At 36.9% G+C, this 23173-nt stretch overlaps 1 protein-coding gene across 9 annotated transcripts in view; it reads right to left on the reverse strand.

The window, feature by feature from the left end:
* Positions 1–23173, reverse strand: part of SORCS2 (sortilin related VPS10 domain containing receptor 2) — a 533588-nt gene that overhangs the window by 37953 nt on the left and 472462 nt on the right. For all 9 annotated transcript variants that reach the window (XM_030270687.4, XM_030270686.4, XM_030270685.4 and 6 more), the window contains exons 13-18: positions 21196–21287; positions 19603–19710; positions 6428–6548; positions 5034–5167; positions 4338–4466; positions 2446–2617 (exon numbers count right to left, since the gene is read on the reverse strand). In XM_030270687.4, coding sequence (XP_030126547.4) covers positions 2446–2617; positions 4338–4466; positions 5034–5167; positions 6428–6548; positions 19603–19710; positions 21196–21287 — 756 coding nt within the window. The remainder of the gene's footprint in view (positions 1–2445; positions 2618–4337; positions 4467–5033; positions 5168–6427; positions 6549–19602; positions 19711–21195; positions 21288–23173) is intronic.

The following is a 23173-nucleotide window of genomic DNA, read 5'->3' on the forward strand; positions in this document are numbered from 1 at the left end:
CATGAAAGGCCATCTGAGCAGAAAAGGATTGACATTATTCAAAAATCACTTCATTTCTCCAAAAGCCACTCTCTGAAATTGCTTTATTTCAAAATTTAATCCTAAAAGGCAGCACTAATGTAATTCTTTTCACAATGACAACGATCAGTGATTGCAATCATCTCCCCACAAAACTAGTGAGTTACCCAGAGCTGGACACTTCTAAGATTTAGCAGGACAGGAGCCAGGCATCTTACCCAGCCCTATGCTTTTTCCAAGAGAGGTTGGACCAGATGATCCTTGAGGTCCCTTCCAACCTGTCAGTCTATGTTTCTATGATTCTCTGAAATTTAGAGGACGTGTCATACCTAGAATCTAAGTACTTTGTCATTACAGAAGGAAGGAAAACATACTATTATTTCCTCCTTTATTATTCTTTTCTGTGGATGATTTTCTTCAATGTTTTATCACATGAAACAACATTGCTTATAATGTAAAAAATACCCATAATAAGGAAACTGTAGGATTATCAAATACGTAAGCACTATATTTCAAGACACATAAAGGACTGTGAAAGCCTCTTCATTGTGAATAGTTTTTTCCCAAATAACATCTTTCTTTTGACAACAGAAGAGTAGAATTTTGCCGAGGAGATAATATGTTATTAAAGTTTAAAGCAGAAGAGCTATCTCCTTGCCAGCAATGTGTTAGTAAGTGGAATCTCTTTAGATGACATTAGCTTGCATACAATTCTTGTTCACTCTGTCTAATGCTACAAGTGTACATGCATATTTTTTCCAGGTGAGACAGAAACCAGCATTGAAAGACAGTAGAGGAAGGTTCTCTTAATGTTTTATTCTAATAACTTCCCTAGTGTAAAGATGAGGGTGCTTTCTTCAAAACACCAAGGTATTTCTATTTCCTGACCAGTAAAGACAGAGAAGGGAGTAATAGCAAAACAGTGACAAAGGGAAAAGGCAGCTAAATCTATAAGGAATTTGGGCTTTCACTGCCATAAAAAACAGAAGATTGTCATGACATTATTTATTCATATATTCAGCCAACAAAATTTGGGGGAAATTATGATAATGATGGTGTATTTAGTTGTTATTATTATTTCTAAGGGCAGTTGCAAACTGCCCAAATGTAGCAAAAGCCTGCTTCCTTTCCTCTCTGATGTCTGGTATTCCTGCACCTAACAACATTCATTCACAGAAACTAGCAAATTAATTTTGTTCACCAGAGGAAGTAGTATGCTTTGGTTTGTTGTAGTAGAGCTGATTCTTAAACTTGGTAATTGTTATGAATTCTCATTAGACTTTGTCATACAGATTAAGTCCTAAGCAATTCTCTGGACACTTGAGTTTAAATATTATTCTTAGCCATAGAGGGCACCAAACTGCTATATTTCTTCTGATGTATGGAGCAAAGACTTCACCAAAAGACGCAGCAAGGGATTCTCTTCAAGATCCCTTACTTCTGGAGATTTGTGAATAATTTTAGATGTTTTTCATACTGCCACAGAGATTCATGAAAGCTTCAGTAGGAAGAAAGTCAAACTGCCAATCAAAATCATTAGAATCCAAATTGTAACCAAATGCTCTAGGCTTACAATAAACATTTCCAAACAAACTCTAAAAAGAGAAGGCAGCAGGAATTGCCACACAAACTGGTGGGGCACTGCACGCACTGGGACACAGAGCCTGCAAAGTATTAAGCAGCCCAGTGTTCTGCACGTAACCTTCTTGATTCTATTACAGAAATAAATCCCAAGTGCTTGATTTATACAGCACAGGTTTGCCAAAATGTGTGAACTTTCTTCAAGTTTTTGCAAACCAGTGGGGTTAGCCAGGATTACAATACTCTGGTAACCTGAGCAGAGCAGTTATAGCTTAATGCTAAAAAACAAGCATGAAAAAGCAAACCCATGGCAAACAATTCATCCAAAAGCTACTCACCGCTGTTGGTCAAGGACTTAGGGAATTTTGTCTCAATAAACAGAAAAAAAACCCCATATCTTTGGCAACACAACTAATATATAATAAATATTCTTATGCTGAGATATTTTCTGACTTCTGTAATGCTTTGCCTCTTCCTTTCTGAAAGGCTGATTCTCAAAAACACCTAAACCCAAGTATTAAATGTTCTCTCAATTTTTGTTCTTTTTTGATACAACAGTACAAATTTTCAGTCCAAGAAAACTTTGGTAATCCAGTTACCCTGATTTTCCAAGAAACCAGTGCCTTTTCTGCTGAGGAGACAAATCCTGTTCTGCGGGTAGAATTTGGAGGTTCACTGAGTTTACTGGCTTATCTTACTCACTTGAAATCAAGTTTCAGTATTTAGAAAGTTGTTAATCTTTGTCTCAAGAACAAATTAATCTTCATTCAGCAGCAGAACAGGTAGGAATGAAACTAACCCTAAAATCAGCGATTCACGTTCCATGTAGCCAATGTTTATTACTACCTGCTCTTGCTGGACAATGAAGGTGATGTCTTCCCCAGGCCTAACAGCCAGACTTTCTTCTCTGATGCTGATCTGAAGTCCCTTGGGAGCAATCAGTGGACACATATGGTGTGCCAAGTTCTGCTGCAGGTCTACTCCACCTTCACACACATTAGAAACAACTTTCCTGTACCTGGAAAAACAGTAAACAGTGGGCACAGTGAATTGGAGGTAAGCAAAAGAGTTCCAGCAAAGGCACCAAATGCATGTGTGATTGAGGCTACTGCATTTTCCTTGGGTTCACAGACAAGATTGCAAATTATCAAAGCCAACTAACAATGCAAGTACTTTCACTGGGGGTATTTTCATTGCCTTTAGTAGGGGAAGCCTACTGAAGAAAGAGCATGGATGAGAATTTCACTTGCATGCATTGGAAGAGTCTGTGTTTTCCAACTTAGAAACATGCCTGACTAGCCCTCAGGGTCCCAGGCAATCTGCTATCCTCTCTGTTATCCCCTTTTCTAGCATCCAAGTCTTCAATGCTCTAGAGATCTGGGTTCAAATCCCAAAGATTGGAAAGAAATTAGACCAAACAGTTTCTACATTAACCCAGAACTAATTGCTTAACTGCTGCTTCCAAATCTATTCGTTTCTTAAAACACTTAAAGCATTTGTTTAATATAACAATATAAAAGAGTGAAAGGACTCACACTTTTAAAGTGCTAATAATGCAATAGTCGGATGTGTACAGTAATTATTTACAGCTCACTTTCACATAGGTATGATATTTTTAAACATCCTTTACAATCAGAGTTATGTTTCATTCTTTTGAATTCCCACTGTATATCACAGCTGTCATCCCCAACCCAAAAGGCAGCATTTTCCTCTGTAAGGTAAATATACACAGAAACTGTGATTCAATTGCCAGATTGGACATTTCAGCATTTGGTTCTCATCTCCACAAGCGACTGTGATGGTGTTATGATAAGCCAGAATAGATGCCAGCTGCAAGTTATTCTCAGCACAGACGTCAGACTACATTGTAGTGTATATTCTATGCAGCATTGTTTATAGTTACTGAAGTTTTCCTTTGATTCTGAGTGTCCCATATGGTCAGGAAAAGAATCTATTCTCTATAGAACTCCTTGCCCTAATGGAAGTGAGAAACTTGAAATTCTGTGAGATGTTGCCAGTTCCTCAGAGCATCATTGAATCCAAACTGAAAATCACTCTGAGTTCAAGAAATTAGCTAAAAGAAAAGATGATGAATGAACATTCCTATCAGAAGTGCAATAATAGATACAAAATATTACAAAAAAAAAAAAAATTGAAAAAAACAGCTTGTATTCTCAAATAGATTTGTTTTTAAACTGCTGTGAACATGCAAAGCAATATTTTTCTTTCATCGCTGAAAGAAGCTTCTGCTCATGGTCTAAGTCAGAATCAGAAATTTTCCATTTCTCAGTTTTTACAGTTTGCCCTACTTACACTTCACAGAATTATAGACTGGTTTGGGTTGAAGAGACGTTAAAGATTATCTCTTTCCAACCCCCCTGTCATTGACAGGGGCACCTTCCACTAGATCAGGTTTCTCAAAGCCTCATCCAACCTGGCCTTCAACACTTCCAGAGATGAGGAATCCACAGTTTCTATAGGCAACCTGTGCCAGTGTCTCACCACTCCCACAGCAATGAATTTTTTCGTATTATCTAATTCAAACCTTCACTCCTTAGTTTAAGGCCATTTCCCCTTGTCCTATCATTACGTGTCCTTGTGTAAATACGCTCTCCAGCTCTCTCCAGTTAAGTATTTAAATGCAAATTTCTTTCAAACGACATTTGAGGCTGCTGGTTGAAATATTCTCCCCCTCTCTAGAAGCCTCATCAAGCCCATGAAATGCAAAATCAGCTTACCCAGTGCTGCTGGTGTATGCCTGCCCCAACACACAGTCTTCAGGAGGTGCTTCTGGATTAAACCAAAAGTCAGCAAAGCATTTGCTCGACTCCAACTTCAGAGGCGCAGAGCGCTCAAACCCATAATCACTGAAAAACACCAACACTGAACGTGTAACTATTCCCACTTCACTCGGCAATCCATTTTGGGGTGAATGAGACTACATTTTTCAAAGTCAATATATTTTTTCAGTGTTATTCTACTAGATGAACATACAAGTTGATGAAGCCAATTCTGTTCTAATTTCAATGGTAGCTGTGTACACCTGGGGGAAAAACTTGTTGCAATTACTTTGTCAGTTCTGCAAAATTGGTAAAAAGAGATTTTTTCAAGGTTTCCTTTGACACTCAGACCAACCATTAATTTTCTTTTTTTTTTTTTTTTTTTTAAAGCTTGCCTTTAAAATTAATGCAATGGTCAGTTTTCAAGTCTTGATCAATAGAAAAAAAACATCAGGATTTGTTCAGTCAGGTGAAAAAAATACTTAAACATGGAAACATTTTTAAACAAATGCAAATGTAAAAGAAACCAGTTATTCAATAACAAGTTGCCTATTTGCTTATACATGGCTATGTAGTAACAGGGGCAAAAGGAGGAAAATAAACCCATCTCAAACTCTACTAGAAATAAGCCAAAAGGCCCACAGACAGACTCACCATAAGAAATCAGTGTTCACACATTCACAAACTTTGGATGTGAGAGCTGATGTGAAACTTTTCCCTTTAATGCACCATGATGAAATCTTCCTCTTACGAAAGCTTCTCTGCTGGCCCATGATGCAACGATCACCCTGAATAGCAAAGCACTGGACTTACTGCAACAGAACCTCCAAAAACAGACCTTGTGTTGTCCTGGGAAAGGCTGGTCTTGCTGCCAACCTTATCAACCCTCTGATCCTCAGATATATATGCATAGAAAGCCCTTATATCCACTGCTGTCCACTAACAGGTCATTACAGAGTTGTAACATAGGCTATATTTCCAGGACACAAATCTGAAGATGCACATGAAAATGCAAGTGCAATTTATGTTTCATGAGTGCCCAACCTGTGTGCAAAGCTCAGAATGGCCATTTAAGAATTTCATCTGGCTGCAGAGAGCTGAATTTCTCTCAATCATCATATTGACTGTCCACCTGATCACCAACCCTGTGGACACAGAATGAACTCTCTCCATAAACACTGCGCTGGTGACTGAACAGCTGCAAGTACTCTATCAAAGTCATTTTAGTAGTTTCTAATTTCTGAAAGATATTTCAATGCCAAATACCCAATGATACTGTTACTCTTTAGGCTCAGATCTGTGTCATATTCTTTGTAGACACACAGCAATCCCAAACAAGAGGTGTAAAATTAGGCATGACAACTAGCAAATGAGAGCTGGAGTAACACTGAGTAGAATGCAAAAAATAAATCAACCCTGGTAGAAGAAGCAGAACATAAAAATTAGAAAGATTATGCATAAATATTATGTGTTCCATTTAATAAAAAAATCCCACCACATACTGGTCTCTTTAATCAGTATATATAGAGAGAATTTAGCTTCCGAAAAGTGGATTTGGCCAGAGCATCATGATTAGCACAGCCTTAGTGCATTAGTGCAGAAGGGGTATTGCCCAAAACAACTGGACTCTGTTATGTGACTGGTCCACTGAGATCCTAAATTACTTCTGGAATGGACTTTACTTATGGCAATTTATATATGAGTATGGTATGTGGTCAGGAAGTTGGCAGAACACGACTGCATGTCAAAATTGTTTCAATCAATATTACACACTTCACTTTATGGGACATGCTTCCCAATCCAGCAGGACCACCTATTATTATGGCAGCGCCCCAGATATACTTCTGCCTTTTTTGGGACACAGATCACACAGCCAAAGGGAACACAAAATCCTCTCTGCGTTTAAACTCCAGTGAAATCACCATAAGGAGACTAAGCTGAGGGTGTAGCATCCAAATTCAATTTGGAAACATTTTCTCAGCACACAACTCTATATTTATCTGAAAGCTATGGAAAAGTTTTGTCAGTTCACATAAAACCAAGAATACCTGCAGATTTGTGAGCTCCCAAGACTCATAGTCTTCATCAGTGCACTCCCTGGGGAAGGATGGTCTGAAGTCCACCTTCACCAGCTCCCAGTCTGAACGGTAGCTGATATGTCCAAAGACTCTGAACAAAAGACCAAAAGGAAACTCTTACTGAAAAGAAATACCATGCAGCTGAGATTCAAAATTACAGTCCTATCTTTTCCTATCCACAGTCATAGTTCTCTGCTAAAAGGTCCCAGGTTAATTTTTTCTTCCACTTTTACTCCTCTTCTATGTACAATGAGTTTAGTTAGGAAACATTTGTCAATTGTATGAAGCTTTACAATGAAGAGATATAATTCATATGTTAAAGGTTTTTCCCTAGCAAACTATCCAGAAATAGAACAAGGAATAATATTTTCTGATTTGGAATAAAAATTTTTGTCGATTATCTTGCTGTGTGAAACAGACAGAGCTCTGATTTTGACAGGAAGCTCAGATCAGGGAGCAGAATCTCAGATCACTAGAGTCAGTTACCAACCCTGCCACTTATTCCTTATGATTTGCAATTTCTACAGTTGTTTTTGTTGTGGGATTTTGTGTTAACTTCTACAGTCTTCAGATTGCAATGTGCTATTGTTAACCACACAGCATTATCATGATAGTCTATTAATTTCTAAGGAATACACTACATCTTCACATTGTGCTGGAGAACTCTGAGTCTCTTCTTCATTTCATATAGTTCAACGTATAACAAAAACCAGCCACAAACTACAATTTTTGTGGGGGAAAAAAAAGAAAAAAAAAAGGGAAATCTCATTACTTTAAAAAGCAAGCTGCACTTTCAAAGCAGACAACATTTTTTAAGTCAGAATCTTTATTTCCAAAACAGAATGACATCCAACAACAAATTAGAAAGGATAAAGATTCTTTTTGGGCAAAAGGAAAATGTATTTGTGGTTTGTATCAGGCTTATGTGACTTACTTGCCAAAGAATTTTAGGTTAATTCTGAAGCCAACAATTTCTGTGCAGTTCATAGTGCACAGAGTTCATATTCCAAGCTTCAGTATCATTGTCCAATGTAATTAATTCCTTTTGTTTTGTCCAAATCCAGGCACAGTAGGAACAGTACTGTTTTACTCAAAGCATTCTGCAGTGCCCAGTCATTTCTCTTGTCCTGAATTCCAGGTTCAGATTGGAACTGGAGTAGAACAGAAGCGATTGATTCTCTACAGCACAGAGGCAATATACAAAGCATGTTTCCTGAAATCTACCAAAAAGGCTGAAAAATAGTTCACAGAGACTAAAGATGTACAGTGATTTTCCCCCTTTCCTTTCTGGTGTCTTTTCTGCTCCTGCAGCAGAGAGATGTAGATATCAATAGGTTATTGCTCACACTGCTCACATTATGATGACTGGACAACCCAGGCTCACAGGAAACCACACCACGAGCAGCACAGTTAATGAAACACAAACATATGCATTTAGTTTGTATGCCTTACTCTTTTGTCATAAGACTCTGAGATTAAAGGACTTGAATCATCTAATTCCTTTCCTTCTAAATGTACTTACAGCTCAGAAGTAGAAGCAGCACACACAAACTGAAAAATGTGGCTCAGTCCACTGGCTGTATGTGCACATAGGTGTGTGTGGTCCCATTTCTCTCACTGAGCCTAAGGGTTTGGTTCTTTTTTCTGGTTCAGCTGGATCCTGAGAACTGCTGTCACCATATAATCTTATTCACTGGTAGTTACATACTCAATAAAGTGTCTACTTAGGTGGTCTCTTGCTTTTTCCACAATGCCTGCTTCAATATGACTGGGTTTGCTGACAGACATGAAGTGTCTTTTGTATGCAAAATACCTGTACCTCCTTTCTGAAAATCTTTGTTTCTCCATACAAGGTACTAGTATAAGGCAGATTTCACCATGTGCTTATGCAACTACCTGCCTCAGTGATTGCTGTTTCAGACATCACAAAACTTCACAAATTTACTACATTTCTTTTATTAATTAATTAATAAAAAACACATTCAAGTGCAAGTAGCCAAGTCCTGTTAAAGCTTCCCTCCTGCCTCAAAAAATATTTTCCACAGAATAAATGAAATTTTCTCCATTAGTGTTAGCTATCTCAGGCAGATTAGTCAAGGAAAGTGAAAGAAAGGGGATGGTGTTTTGAGTTCAAGGCAGAACAGAATAATGACAGAATCCTGAAAACATAATCTCTGAACTACTATTAATGATCTTTGAAATCTCATGAGGGTGATTCCAAATAACTATGGCAAGGGAAAAATGCTGCTTATATATAAATACTCACACACAACCACACATAGACATTTATGTATGTATATAGAACCAGAGATATAAAAGAGCAAAACAGAGCTCAGAGAGTTAGAGAATTAATTTTGATATCCAACGAGATATCAAACAAATTATACTTCTAAGCACCTTGGAGATAATTAAAATGATAACAAACAGCTACTACGAATTTATCAAAACCAAATCATGTCAAACTAATGTAATTTTCTCCTTTTACAGGGTAACTGGCTTAGTGGATAAAGGAAATAAAAAAATGTAGCACATTTTGACCTTTGTTAAAACTGTTACACATTTTTACCTGACATTGTTTCAATGTAAAAAAGAAAATGGTGCAGATAAAATCCCTTTGAAGAGGAATGGAAATAAATATTGTATTAGAAGAATCCATTTTCAAAAGGTAGTTATCAAATAAAGAATATTTTGAGATATCACAAAGATATGATGGGTCCAAAATCTATATTTTCATTAACAATTGTGGTCAAATAAGAAAGAAAAAAATTTTGCAGGTAACACATAAGGAAGGGAGTGGACATTGACTGATGGAAGCAATGTTCAGAAATCAATATGTTGACATACTCCAAAACCAAGAAGAAAGTACTACTTGGGAAAAAAAGAAACCAAAGTACTCCTTGGGAAAAAAGAAACACAAACCCATATCAAAGGTGGAAACCAAAATGGAAAATAACTTTCAAATATCAAATAAAAGACTTGGGGAATTCTGTGGAATTAAAAGAAGAATGCAGTGTTCCTGCAAAATAAGAAAGACTATTTCTAGGTTGTATTCAGAACTCAAAACCAGAAGACATGGAGGTAATTATTTTGATAAACTTGGCACTGATAAAGCCTCTGGAAGAATATTGTGTCTAAGTTTGTATTTTATATGCATATTTACAGACCCACTAAAAATGAATTTGAAGAGGGGCAAAATGACTCATAAGCTGCTTAGAAAATGTAACCAATGAAGAATGATTGAAAGAATTGGGTTTTTCACTGGAATAGATAAAGCTGCGAAGCACAACAAGATGTTTGCCGATTCTGGTAATAAAGAGCTGTCTTCAAGGAGACCTGGAGGAAAGGCAAGAGAGACAGACAAGGATAAATGTAAAAGATACAGCCATAATATTCTCTAATTCCTTCTCCTCAGTACTGGTGAGTTTACATGTGAAGTACTGGGCCCAATGCTGGGCTCCCCTGTACAAGAGATGGAATGACTGGAGGGGGTCCAACAAAAGGCTGTGAAGGTGATGAAGGGGCTAGAGCAGCTCTCGTAAGAGAAGAGGTTAAGAGAAGTGGGATTGTTCAGCCCAAAGAAGAGAAGGCTCAGGGGAAACTGTCAAAAACTGTCTATAAATACCTGGAGGGAAGGTACAAAGAACATTCTTTGCTAGGATTGGAGACAGGTTTTCAGTGGTGCCCAGTGACAAGACCAGAGGCAACAGACTCCAAATGAAACACAGGAAGTCTTCTCTGAACACCAGGAATCAACATTTCTGCTGTGGGGCTGCACTGTTGCAGGTGCCCAGAAAGGCTGTGGGTCTCCACCCTTGGAGGTACTCAAAAGCCATCTGGGAATAGCTCTGTGTGATTGGCTCTGGGAGGGTCTGCATGAGCAAATGACCTCAATGATTTTATGATTCTAGAATTCTGTATAAGTAATGATTCAAGATGTTGAAGTTGTTTATTCTGCCCCACTAGAGTGAGAAAATAGAAAATATCAGGGTTATAGACAGAGGTTAGATAAATATTGCCCAGTTCCACACCCTATAATGATAGAAAAACTATAGAAATTACTCTGGAAATTATGCAAAATCTACTAGGATAATATGGCAGCTATGTACAAACCATATGTGCAAACAGCAAAGTCACTGTTTCAGAGGTGAACTGTAACATTCTCTTCTGTGGATTTAGAGCAGAAGACTGAAATAATATTTCTGCATGTTAGTTCAGTTTCTTGGGAAAAAAAAAAATAGGAAACCACCAAAACCTCCCAAATACTCATTTCCATTATGGCTGTTCTGATCCTACAGACTGAAGACCATCTTCCCACAGAGCACAGAAATTACACCAGTTTTCCTAGCATTCTCTGGCTTAAATAAAATCCCACAGATTTAAGAAAGTGTCCCCAACTCAATTAAAAATACAGAAATACAGCTTTGTATTTCCCAGGGTAAATTTGCCAAGGAACGCAGCATTTTACACACATCCTCTTTAGCAAAATCTTTGGGAAAAAAAGTCTTAAAAATTATTAATGCTGTTGCTGCAGTAGCATGTGTTGCAGACACCTCACATGAGCACATTTAAATGTACTACTAAAGATCACTAGAATAAAAAAAGAAGTATTTTTCAAAGTAACTAAGGCAGGTATTAAGTAGGATTCAATGGATTAGAAAAAAATATGAGCTACGATAAAGCAATACATAACAGCAATCACAATATAATTGCTCAGGTGCAAAATATATAATATATATGATGAATAAAATCATATGAATGAAAAAAATTGGAATGGTGCAGCAACTGTAACTGATGACTAGAAGTGATATATCAAGATGATAGCAATTCATAAGCAACTAAAACCTTCCTCTTGATTAACTATATTTCATTAGAAAGCCATCAAATCTATTCTGTTGAAACTATAAAAGATGATGCTGTGATAAATAATTTTTAGAAGAAATTCCAATTACCTTGGAAATTAATTTACTTTTATTTGCAAGAATTTAGGATCCATAATTTTAACTTCAGTGTTTCAGTTGCCATAACAACTTTGTACATTTGTTCCTAGTTCATTTATGAGCACATAATTTTTTAATTTGATTGCATCATTTGATAGATAAGACAGTTTAATGCAGTTTTTAAGCTAACTCATTTAAACTATTTGCTGGAGGACTGCTGGTTATTTCTGTTCCTGAGAAAGCTCATAATCAGGCAGAGTTAATTTAATAGAAATTATATGCAATGATAATCTTTTCCAGTAAATTCTGTTCAATAGACAAGACCTATTCAATAGAGACTCCTTGTTCAGGTGAGCAGTAGTAGCAGTTTCATCTCCTGCCTGTGCGTTTTGCTTTACTCATGAATACCTGAAAACACTCAAAGCCCTCAGAGTGGTGGGAGTGATCCTGCAGGAGTTCCCCACCAAGGTCACATGGGGAATTTATTCAGATGTTTGCTGTTTAAATATTTAAAATGTTTAAAATGTTTAAAACTGTGCAAGTTTTGCAGTTGTACTGAGGACTAGTGATGACGATTCTGTGATGCACAGTCACTTTTGTTTGAAACCAGAAGCCTCTTTCATTCTAGACTCACTGCCTTAATCTCCAATGCTGCACTGGCTTTTGCTCTCCTCTATATGAGTTTTCCATCAACTGTGATGTTCAGAACAGTGATGAGCTGCCATGCTGGCTTACTCTGCTAACTTCAGGCCACTTGGGGGTGGCTTCTACTTTTTTTGAAAGAGACTTCAAAAGTATAGAGCTGACAGTAAAACCTAGGATTTTAATCAGGGTCCTTTGAGGGCCCCACATACAGGTGATACGGGCAATCTCAAGGACTCTCTCTTGGATAATATGTCTAAATTCCTCTGGAGAGCACTTAAGCAAAGCTGTCCAAGCATATACCCCAAACTCTTTACAGATCTAAACCTCAGTAGCTAACAGTGAGTATATGATCAAGCTGGGAAAGGAAACTACACTATGAGAGATGCTAGTTAATTGTTTTAACAGTTCTTTCTGTCTCCTTTTAAATGGAAGCAGTCGCAGAGCTTTGTCAAAAAATTATATTTATACCTTGTTCCATATTTATACCTTGTTATATTTATACCTTGTTCCTGCTCTCCTTTCTAGCGGTAAATCATATGAGAAGGAAATAGAATGTTCAGTGAACTTATTGTTTTGTATATTTTTTAACTCTCATGTTTTGTATATTTTTTAACTCTCAGACCTCTCTGCTAAATTTTATCACACAGTTGCAACTTCAGATTAAATATTCAACCTACCTTACAGTTCACTAGATATCAAAGACCATTTACATTAAAAAAAACAGCATCTTTCTCAGTTATCTTCTACATAAAAGGATTAGTTAGAAGTCTCTTGTCAATTTATGGTAAGTTCAAAGAGCTGAGTCTTTGCTTCACGTAGACCTTTACTACAAATTATGACAATATCCCTGAAAAAACAAATAAGTGTGACAATCTTCTTTTTGTTCTGCCTGTTGTGGTTCATATTATTACAGTGTCTTTGAACATAGAGCAAGATATGCCAAAATCTGTGTGGAAATTACCTAGCTGAGGAGTAAAGTGATGAGATGGTGGCATGGAAGGATGTACTTTAGTATAACCACTGCCAACAGGTAGTGCTCTCCTAAACTCACAGGAATAATATTAATGGAAGACTTTCCAAAGGGATATAGGTTGGCAGTGACAGCCATGAATATATTATACAGTGATATGTAAGCCCACTATTTTTAAAAGAGAAAATGACAAGTGAATCTTTATTAGATGAGCTTTCCTTCTAACAGTTGTCCTTGCTTCCATTACACTGTAGGACTGTAAAATCAACAAAAACCTAGATAAGCCAGAGGGCTCCTTCTGGTAAAATGGATGAAAGTAATGTGAGATTCAAGTTGCAGTCTGTTACACATCAAGATTATAATTCAACATATTTTTCTAATTCTCCAAAAGAACATAACAGAGGTCACATTTCAGTGGCCTTCCTAAATTGTAACTACAGAAATGATGAATGCTTCCATGTGCAAAAGTAGACACCTGCCTACATAAAGCAACTGCACATAAAAAGTGCTTGTGTATACAGGAGATCATGTGCAAATATGCTGAGACATTTATGATTTAAATGTCTTAAACTACAAACACATGCATATACTTAATACACTAAAGAGAAGAGTAGGATTTCTTGGTTGGGCTGGTTTTTTTTTTGGTTTTTTTTTTTTTTTTTTCTTTTTTTTTTTTGCTGCCAAAGTGAAAAATGAATGGAGGAAACAATTTAGTTGAAATTGAACCAAAATATGTTTTTTCATTGTTTCCTGGTCCCATAAGCTAATAATTGCCACTCATTCTTTAATGCCAAAACATCTTGGTTTTAGCTCTTTAGGGGAAAAAGAACGGAAATGAATGCTTAGTTTCTGAGAAGTGTTGTGGAGAAGCAGAATGAGGGTGTTTTCACTTCATCCAGGGGTTCAGTGGCTCCATGATATTTGTGAATTACAATTTGTTTAATTACATCCAACATTTTTTCTCATCTATTTGATAAATTCCTGTCCAAGAACAACCTTTTAATATGTATGCTGTTTGGAAAACATTGCAGATTTAGTACCTAGCCTAATGTCATATGCAAAAGTAAATACAAGGTGGACAGTGAACAAAATTGTTTAAAGAGAAACATATGACACTGTTGAGGATATCTTTTAAAATTTTATCATTCTTTAGATAATACTCTCTTTCCTACTCATATATTTAAAAAGCAAGTCTCATCATAATTAGAAATTCTTAATTCAGACTTCACCTAGCAGTTAGAGCTAATAGACTACAGTCATCTAAATTGTGGCTCCTTCATTTTGAGAGCAAAATATAGTTCAAGGCCCCAGCCAAAAGTAAATAAAGTGTTAAAAAATTTAGCTGTTGTTTAAGTTTGTAATGATTATTTATTTGAAATAGAAACTAAAAGGGAAGCATTGTTAGAGGATAAAAGCTTCAGACACTCTGTGACAAGGACTTAAAATTACACAAAGCCTATTCTGAATGAAAAAGTCACATCCCCCTTTTCTGTCCTCTCCTACAGTAAATAGGGACAGGGTGATAACAGATTCTTACAGAACATGGATTCCTAACTTTTCAGTTCCTCCTACTCAAATATATTAACAGATCTGTCCTAAAAATGTATTAAATATGGGCTTTAAAGTGACACTGAAAGCACCTTGTTCCTGTGCTTCTGACTATAATGTGAAACTGTAAGGAAAGAAATTTAAAAAACAAACTACCCACTAAACTTCTTTTGAGCAGAGGGAGAGACCAGGGCAGTACCAGGTCTTGACTCCAAGGTCACAAGTTGGTGGTGACACTGCAGTGCTTTGACTTGCTCTGCTAACATCTGTGTCCACAGATGTGACAGCAAAAGCATTAGGCTTGCTGCTAAACAGAGATCTGTACATCTGCATTAGCTGATATCTAGATTAGATTGGAATAGAAGAAGCAGTTTGGTTTTCCAATGCTTTTTTTTCACCATATTTCCTCTATCTACTCTCAGATATGTTTCCTCTCAGGAAGAGAACAAAACAACCATTTCATAACTGAGCAATGATTCTCATTCAAGACATTAACTAGCCGAAAAGAAAACCTAGAATTTGCCTTCAGAAATCAGCTATTCTCCAACATAATGAGGCTTTATCTACCTTTTATAGGTGTTGCAATATAAGAAAGTCAGTAGAGAAGACTTCAAAACACATAGAAGTACCTTCACCTAGTAAGATACTCAAAGAGAACAGGAAAAGGAGTGTGCTGTTATGTGTGACAATAAGATCCACAAAGGACACATAATGTTGACTGTTATTGAGGTTTTTAAAGGTGAGGTTGACACTCCTAGCAGAATCAACAGTTACAAAATATCTACCTAATACCTAACATCTATTAATATTCACCTGGTTTTGAGTAAGTTAAAATTAGATTATCTTTCTGTTTCCATGATCACCCAGGAACTCAAATGGAACACAATGGGCATTCAAGACAGCAAAATATGTATGCAGGAGTTCAGAGATGTCATAAAGTTCCCAGCAGCATCCAAAGTTGTTTTTTCTATGAGACAATACAAAAAAATAACCCTCAGGAAAAAATACAATTATCCACAAGGAAGATTTTGATTCTACCTGACATAAAGAAAAGCAGTTCTTTTATGTAACCTCTTATTGGCCTTTTAAAAGGGTATGGTTATTGTGCCTACTGGGTTTACACTGCAATCTAAAAAACCTGGTTTGCTAAACCCTCCCATAAACTGAGATGTGATTTAGAAGTGTTTTTAACAGGTTTGGAACTTTCATTACATTAACTATTTCCTCTAAAGAGGAGCATCAATATTTCAGACACACAAAAATTCTTCCTTTTGCAATGAGTTAGGCCATTACTCAATCCAGTATTAGCAAGTAATTTTTCCAACTATAAAAAATTGTTCAGTATAACACTGGGTTGCAATGACTTTCAGTGTTACAAATTTAGAACAAAAAAACACTACTAGTCCATGCACTAATTTGATGAAAATAATTTCTTAGCAAAACTTACTTATTTATTTAGCAATAAATACTGGATTTGAGCTCCTCATTTAGAAGCTGATTTTTACACAGATCAAGTTTCTTAAAATTTATGAATACTTTAGTTCTTATCTTTCCTAAACTCCTAACTAGGCCTCTTTAGAAATGGAAGTCTATCTAGACAGATTGAAAAAAGAATGATTTTCCTAAAGATTTTGAATATTTTACCACTAAAACTCCTAAAAACCTTAACTAGTTCTTTTGCAGAGCACAATGGAATAAAATATATTTTCCTTGCATTTTTATGTACATATCTAGAATACTGCAGGGGATTTCAATGAATGATTTAGATTAATGTTGACTGACAGATGACAACTGAGTTTTATGAAAACTTTTGACAAGTTAACATTTGGCTTTCCTCTGTATTTTGGAGAAAACACAAAACTTTCTGAAATGAAGACTAGGTTCACATTTTTCTGTTTCTTCAGTAAAGCTTACTAGACCACTTTATTTTGGAATGGAAAACAGTAATGAGTGACATTCCTAAGGGGTCAGTATTGGGATTAGTGCTCTTAAACATTGTCAGTGCCATGGACAGTGGGATCAAGGGCTCCCTCAGCGAGTTTGCCAATGACACCGAACTGTGCCGTGTGGTTGGCACACTGGAGGGAAGGGATGCCATCCAGAGATACCTTGACAGGCTTGAGAGGTGGGCCTGTGTTAAATTCATCAAGTTCAACGAGGCCAGATTCAAGGTCCTGCACCTGGTTTGGGTCAAACCCATGCACAAATACAGGCTGGGTGGAAGAATTAACTAAAGACAGCCCTAATGAGAAGGAGGGGGGTGTGTTGGTTGACAAGAATTTCAACATGAGCCAGCAGCGTGTGCTCACATCCCAGAAAGACAAATTTATCCAGGGCTGCATCCAAAGCACTGTGTTCCTCAGGGCAAGAGAGAGGATTCTGCCACTCTGTAAACTTTCATGAGACCCCAGTCATAGTGCTGCATCCAGCTCTGGGGTCCCCAGCATGAGAAGGATGTGGAGGTGTTGGACCATGTCCAGAGGACATGTGGATACTCCATCCCTGGAAGTGCTCTCAGCCAGGCTGGATGGGGCGTTGAGCAATGTATTCTAGTAGGTGTCCCTGCCCATGAGAGGAGGAGTGGAGCTAAATGGTCTCAAAGGCCCCTTCCAACCCAACCATTCTGTGATTTTATGATTCTTTGATTTTGGATAAATTAGGACAGAACTGGAATTCAAATGTGAGACACTTAAAAGTCCAGTCCATATCCCATGCTGTTGAATGAGAAGTCTCTTACACACAGACTGACTTAACTGAAACCAGGATTTTACCTTAACAGTCAATTTCAGGACACGTAAAATATTATATGACTCTTTTGTGACTTTATTCTAGAAGCTTTAAATTAAATACTGTCTATTCCTTAATTTTGCTGCACATTTTTTCAGTTATTACCTTCCCACTTCAGAATTATGCTATCTCTCCTAATTTATGCAGATTTTGACATAATACTCTTTATTCAAAGTCTTTGTTCAAGCACATTCCATACCAAAGGAAGAAAATCAAATTCCAGCTCTAGGAAAATATATCAGACTAGGTCCTTGGCAATGGGTCTGGGGATTCCTCAAGGTGAAAGACACTAATAATTTATTTCAATTGCCATTTACAAGTTCACCTTACTTGGAAGAAAATTCTATCTAACAAAATTAAAAGATGGCATAGTGGATTTCTGTTTTTTTTTTTCCAGGGAATGTGTATTTTTTAAAAGCAACAAATCACTGTAGATTAAGTCAAACACAATAACTTAGTACAAGAATAAGTTTTCAGAAAAAATGAACTAAGCCAGACAGAATGACAAAAGGTCTTGACATAAAGTCAGACAGAGCACCACTGGGCTGACAACATCACCCTGAAATTAAAACAGTCAAAAGCAGTGGGAGAGACAAGGAAGTTGATACAATGGCAACAATGAAACATATACTGAAGGTTTATTCTTCTCATTGTCTTTAGAATCTAGTAGGAAATTTGCATGTGTCTTCAGGGCCAGTCTGTGCTATTAAATGTTTGATGCCCTCCATGCTCAGTAAAACTAGCTAAAAATAAGATCCTACAAGCCTGGCATTACACATTAGAGTCAGACTCTTGCTGTGCCTTTAGATATATACAAGTCATGTGATGCTTTTGTTGTCAATTTGGGCTCCTGTACCAAATCTAGCTGCAGCTCTACGTATTTTAGACAGATGATTTTAGAAAGGCATCAGGTTTTACAAGAGCTCTTTCTCCCATTCAGATATTTAAGTACATCTTCACAGAATCACTGTTTTTAATGATACTTAATAAGGAAAAAAAACCCAAGTCCAGAGCATAAAGTCACACATCATTTTATCTGCCAGTAAGTAAAGTTCAGGATAAGCTTTTGATCCTCTGCTTTTACCAAAATCAATGGAAATCCCTCATTCAGAGGCATAAGTGTCTCCATGTGGCATATATGATAAATAAACCTGTATTTGAGAGAAGAGGATGGGATAATACTGTTCTTGTCAGGTTATAGATGCATAATGGAGGATAAATGGGGCAGTGAAGAAAGAGAAAAACAACCAACAGACCAAATCCCACCTCTGTGCAGTGCTATGAGCTTGGTACAATGCTTTCAAGCACATTGGGTAGGAGTTCTGTTTTGCTGAGGATCCCTTATACACTGGGCTATTAATTTATTTTTCTCTGGGGAAAATGCTACTGGTACATGTCAAAGGCAGCTCTATTTGCAACTCCTGGGAGAAAAAGCTTGTCATGAGCACACTGAGCTCCATATAAAGAATCACACAAACTGCTGTAATAGGAGCACAAACAACAACCTGTGTGCATTGCCCTGAGTGCATTCCCCTTTCTGGCTACAGGCAGCATGTGCCTTTCTCCCTGACTGGACAGGTGTTTTTTACTCTCAGACACTTCTAAAATACTAACGTTTATCCTAAAGATGGAGCAAAATGTGCAGCTCAGATCCAGATGTCCCTGATCCTTTGGAAATACACAGATAAACAGGATAAACAATTCTGAGTTGCAGAATTTGGTTATTTTTAACTCTATTCACAGCATCTGCGTCTGTCACTGTGCAGAATAAAAACAAATATTTGATAGCACAGTGCTTGGTTACATCAAGTACTGCAGTGCTGTTTACTAAGACAACACTATAGTTATTTACACTGTGAAGACAATAGATGTTTAACATTTTTGATGTCTGACTAGAAATCTGTACAAAACAAAAACAACAAAAAAAAAAAAACAAACCAAAACAAAAAAACCAACAGAGGAAATACTTATTTTTCCTCTTGCATCTTTCAGATTTGTAAAGCAGTCCTATTATTCCACTCTCCCCAGTGGTAACTTTGCAACATTTCATTTGGACATAGTCTTTAAAATCTGAAATACTGCGGTCAGATGATTTCAAAGACAGGTTACATACCAGGGAGGTTCAGACATTACTGTAAGTGTCCGTGTGACTGTGAGAAGCAAAAGCCACTGACTCAAGGACCATCATGCACAGCTGAAAATCTGTGCAAATGCATACACAGAGAGAAAAGAAAAGAGAGGTGGAACCAAAACCTTACGTCATGACCAGTGTCTCATCTCCAGGTTCACTAAGTAGTCCATCTACAAAGACAGAAGTGCTGGTAAAATTATGTGTGCTCCACGTCTGGCCTTCATCTATGCTGAACCTGTAAAAAAGAAGAAAAACCTTTCATTTACAGCTTTTGGAATACAAAGCAGAATGCACTTTAAAAATCCCCTCACTACTAAAGCTTAAGATTTTCAATCAAAAAATAGAGTGTGCCTAGACAGTGCATGATATTAATGTGATCTTCTTCTCAGCAACTTATCCAGGGATTCATATTTTTATAAGAAGGTGGAATAAATTTTCCACAAAAATAAAATTCCTCAGGTTGATTAAAAACTGAGCTCTGTCAACAAATTATCTTGCTACCTTGAAGATTCAAAAGCAAATTAGTTCACATTTTATTCTTTCTAGTAGTCTCTGAGATACAGGCCTGTTAAGCAGAGGCCAGTGAAACATGAGAGGCCAACTGCTAAAACATGGCAGGTGCACTAATTCCAGGCACCAGTATGAGGATGGACCTTCATGGTTGCTACCATCCACTTAAACATTTGCAAAATATGCTGAGGAATCAGCAAAACATATTTCAAAACATATTTCAAATGTGCATCCCAAAACTTATAAGTCAAAGTCTCTTCTTTCTGTACATTTCCTTCAGGTCTTTTGGACAGTAGGTTAATGATGGCTTTCAGTCCAGATAACCAGGTACAGAGCCTAGCTCCTATTGATGTACATAACACAATTCTGCAAAAATGAGCCAATTCACAAGCGATAAAGATGTCTTTTTATGTCTTTTAATGTCTTTTTTAATGATATATTTTTATGTTGAAGATTATAGTTCTGTGTGCCATTACACAAGGTTACCATGTTTTGCTGCACTCTCATGCAGTATAAAACTTGGTATTTTATAACAAATTGCTTTGCAACAAACCTTTCCTGCCAAATGGGCTGAGAAGGCCATTTGCTGTACTGTCACCTATGAGAAGATGTATGCACACTGCAGTTAATTTGTGCATGAAAATCTCAGATGAGCTGTGATTCTGGCACACCAAATTAACACAGCACATAAGTGCAAGTAAGTCCTTCACCTGTTGGCTCCCAAACTCTACATTAAATTGCTCTTTCAGAGAAACTCAGGGCTATTCTCCAATTTCCCTATGGCCCTTAGAGAGGACAGAGATTTCTCAGTATCAATGAACTCTCCTGACTGCACACCTAAGCCACATATGCAGCACATGCTGAGCATCACTGACAGGTACTGCTGGTGCCAGCCAGTAGCAGATAAACAATTATGCTGAACACAGCATCTACTGTAGAATTCCAGAACAGTCTTTTAAGCAAAAAATGCCTACAATGATGCAAGAAAATTTTATTATGATTAATGCATGATGCCATGGTATCTTCAGCACCATGAAATAATCTTAAATTAAACATCCAACTGCATTTGGTTGACTCAACGAATGTTAAATTAGGTTGAATTCCATCTGCGTTTCATACATGATCACAATGAAATGCTTATCTTAAACTCTGAACTTTGCCTGAGGTCTTGAGTACACAACAGATCTACTCTAATTGACTGTAGAATTACTTGAGTATTTTCAGAGGGATAGAAGTGTCTTTGATAGCCACAATAACTCCACCATGGTCCAAGTACAAGATGTGGTGCTCTTCTTCAAAGACCTACAAGTCAGACAAAGAAAGGCTAGATAAGGAAACGTACAAAACAGCTGAAATAAAATGAACAAGCAAACAGGAATTAATAGACTTATGTTTTATAATGTCCACACTTCAAACTGAAAAGGACATAAAGTCAGGTTAAGTCTTATATTTCTCACAGCTGTAAAAGAAAATAAAGTTTAGTAGGTGAATCAGAAAATGTTCAGGTTCAAATCACAGTCAGATTAAACTGCCTAAAGCGATTTTAGCCCAAGCTTATATTTCTCATAGTATGCATTCTGCCTTCCTTCCTGTTATATATCACCAAGTGACCCATCACCTCACTTCGGTGTTTGCCATATTCTGTGTATCCTGCAAAATAAAATGCTTTGTGGTCTAACTGTAAGAAAAAAAGGAAAAGTACTCCTGTCTTTGACTTTCTTACATATTCCCCAGAATGTGCAGAATGTGAATAATTGGTGCAAGCATGTTTTCCACATTTCCAGTGTCAGTGAGCTTAAGTTCAAATATTATGTGATGTCCCATGGAGACCACTGTGAGTTTGGAACCAAGATACATGTAATATTGATTTAATGGTATAAAGGATTAAAACTTCATAAATTATTTTAAATCCTTTTCTAGATGTTATCAGCAGTGCTAAAATAAAAGCACAGATAGATACCTTTCCTGTTTTACATCTAAAATCTGTTTTAAGACAGCATTTACTTTTGTTATTAACCCCTGTAAGTTCATTTAACATAAAGCCAAGCAATATATGAGAATTATACACACTGAGCACTTATAGACAAACATGCAGTCTCCCATATGCTTTGACAAAGCAAAGGTGAAAACAATAAAAGTTAGCTTTACTTTGCGTTGTAAATAAAAAAATACTGACAATACTGAATTATTTTCTTTTTTTGGCAAAACAAAATGCTACATTTAGAGGATTTCTCAGAAGGACTGAGCCGGAGCTGGGATGAAAATATCTTACAGCACACTCACAATTACTTCAAAAATAGGGAGCATTTTATTTGGGTTGAGAACTCAGTCTTCCTCTCATCCAGGAAGAACATATTTTATGTGATTCCTAGGGCTTAAAGTGTCTGATTAGTTTTTGATCAGAAGTTGCCAATTTGCAGGCAAAACTTTTGATATGAGGCATTGATAGTCTGACCTACTCATTCCCCCAGCTGCGTATTTTAGAAGAGAATTCAGTAAAGGACAGTCATTAATTTTAGATGCACTTCAAAAGGATGAGATTAGCTGGAGTCAGATAAGCAAGCAGAGTTTGATCCCTCTCTAAACTTTGTTTGAACTTTCCCTCAAACCAAAATGCAACAGGATGTGCTGGGACACCAAGTCTCCCATAGCTTCAGCAGGTAAGATAAAGGAGCTGATACCTGCACCACTTAATGCAAATCAGCCTTTCCCAGAAAAGCAGCATGGTGGGTCTTCACACAGCATTTTAATAACCCTGCTTTAGCACACTCTAAAGCACAGAGAACACATTACAGGCATATTAATGCTGCTGTTGTTTCATGCTCTTCTTGCACACACTTCAAACTTTTTATAAACAAAATCCTTAATCTTCAATACCTTGAAATGAATGAACAGTTTCATGCCTGTTCATCGCAAAAGTAAATATTTATCTCTACTTTCTGGTAAAAAAAGCCCAAGACAAACAGTTTGCAAAGGATCGAGGCAAAGGTGTTCCCAGTGTGAGAGATGAAGTTCAGGCCTATGAAGATGAGATATGTGAGCTCACAGTAGGCCATGAATTCTGATATTCATCTCTACACTAACTAAAGCAGGCAATAAATCTATTCTGATCCTTACTAGTAGCCAGCCACTAGAGAATAAGATTTTTATAATCTATTTATGTTATTTTTTGTGCATGTTTTGTGCTT

Source organism: Taeniopygia guttata, chromosome 4, assembly GCF_048771995.1.
Source record: "Taeniopygia guttata chromosome 4, bTaeGut7.mat, whole genome shotgun sequence".
Lineage (NCBI taxonomy): Eukaryota > Metazoa > Chordata > Aves > Passeriformes > Estrildidae > Taeniopygia > Taeniopygia guttata.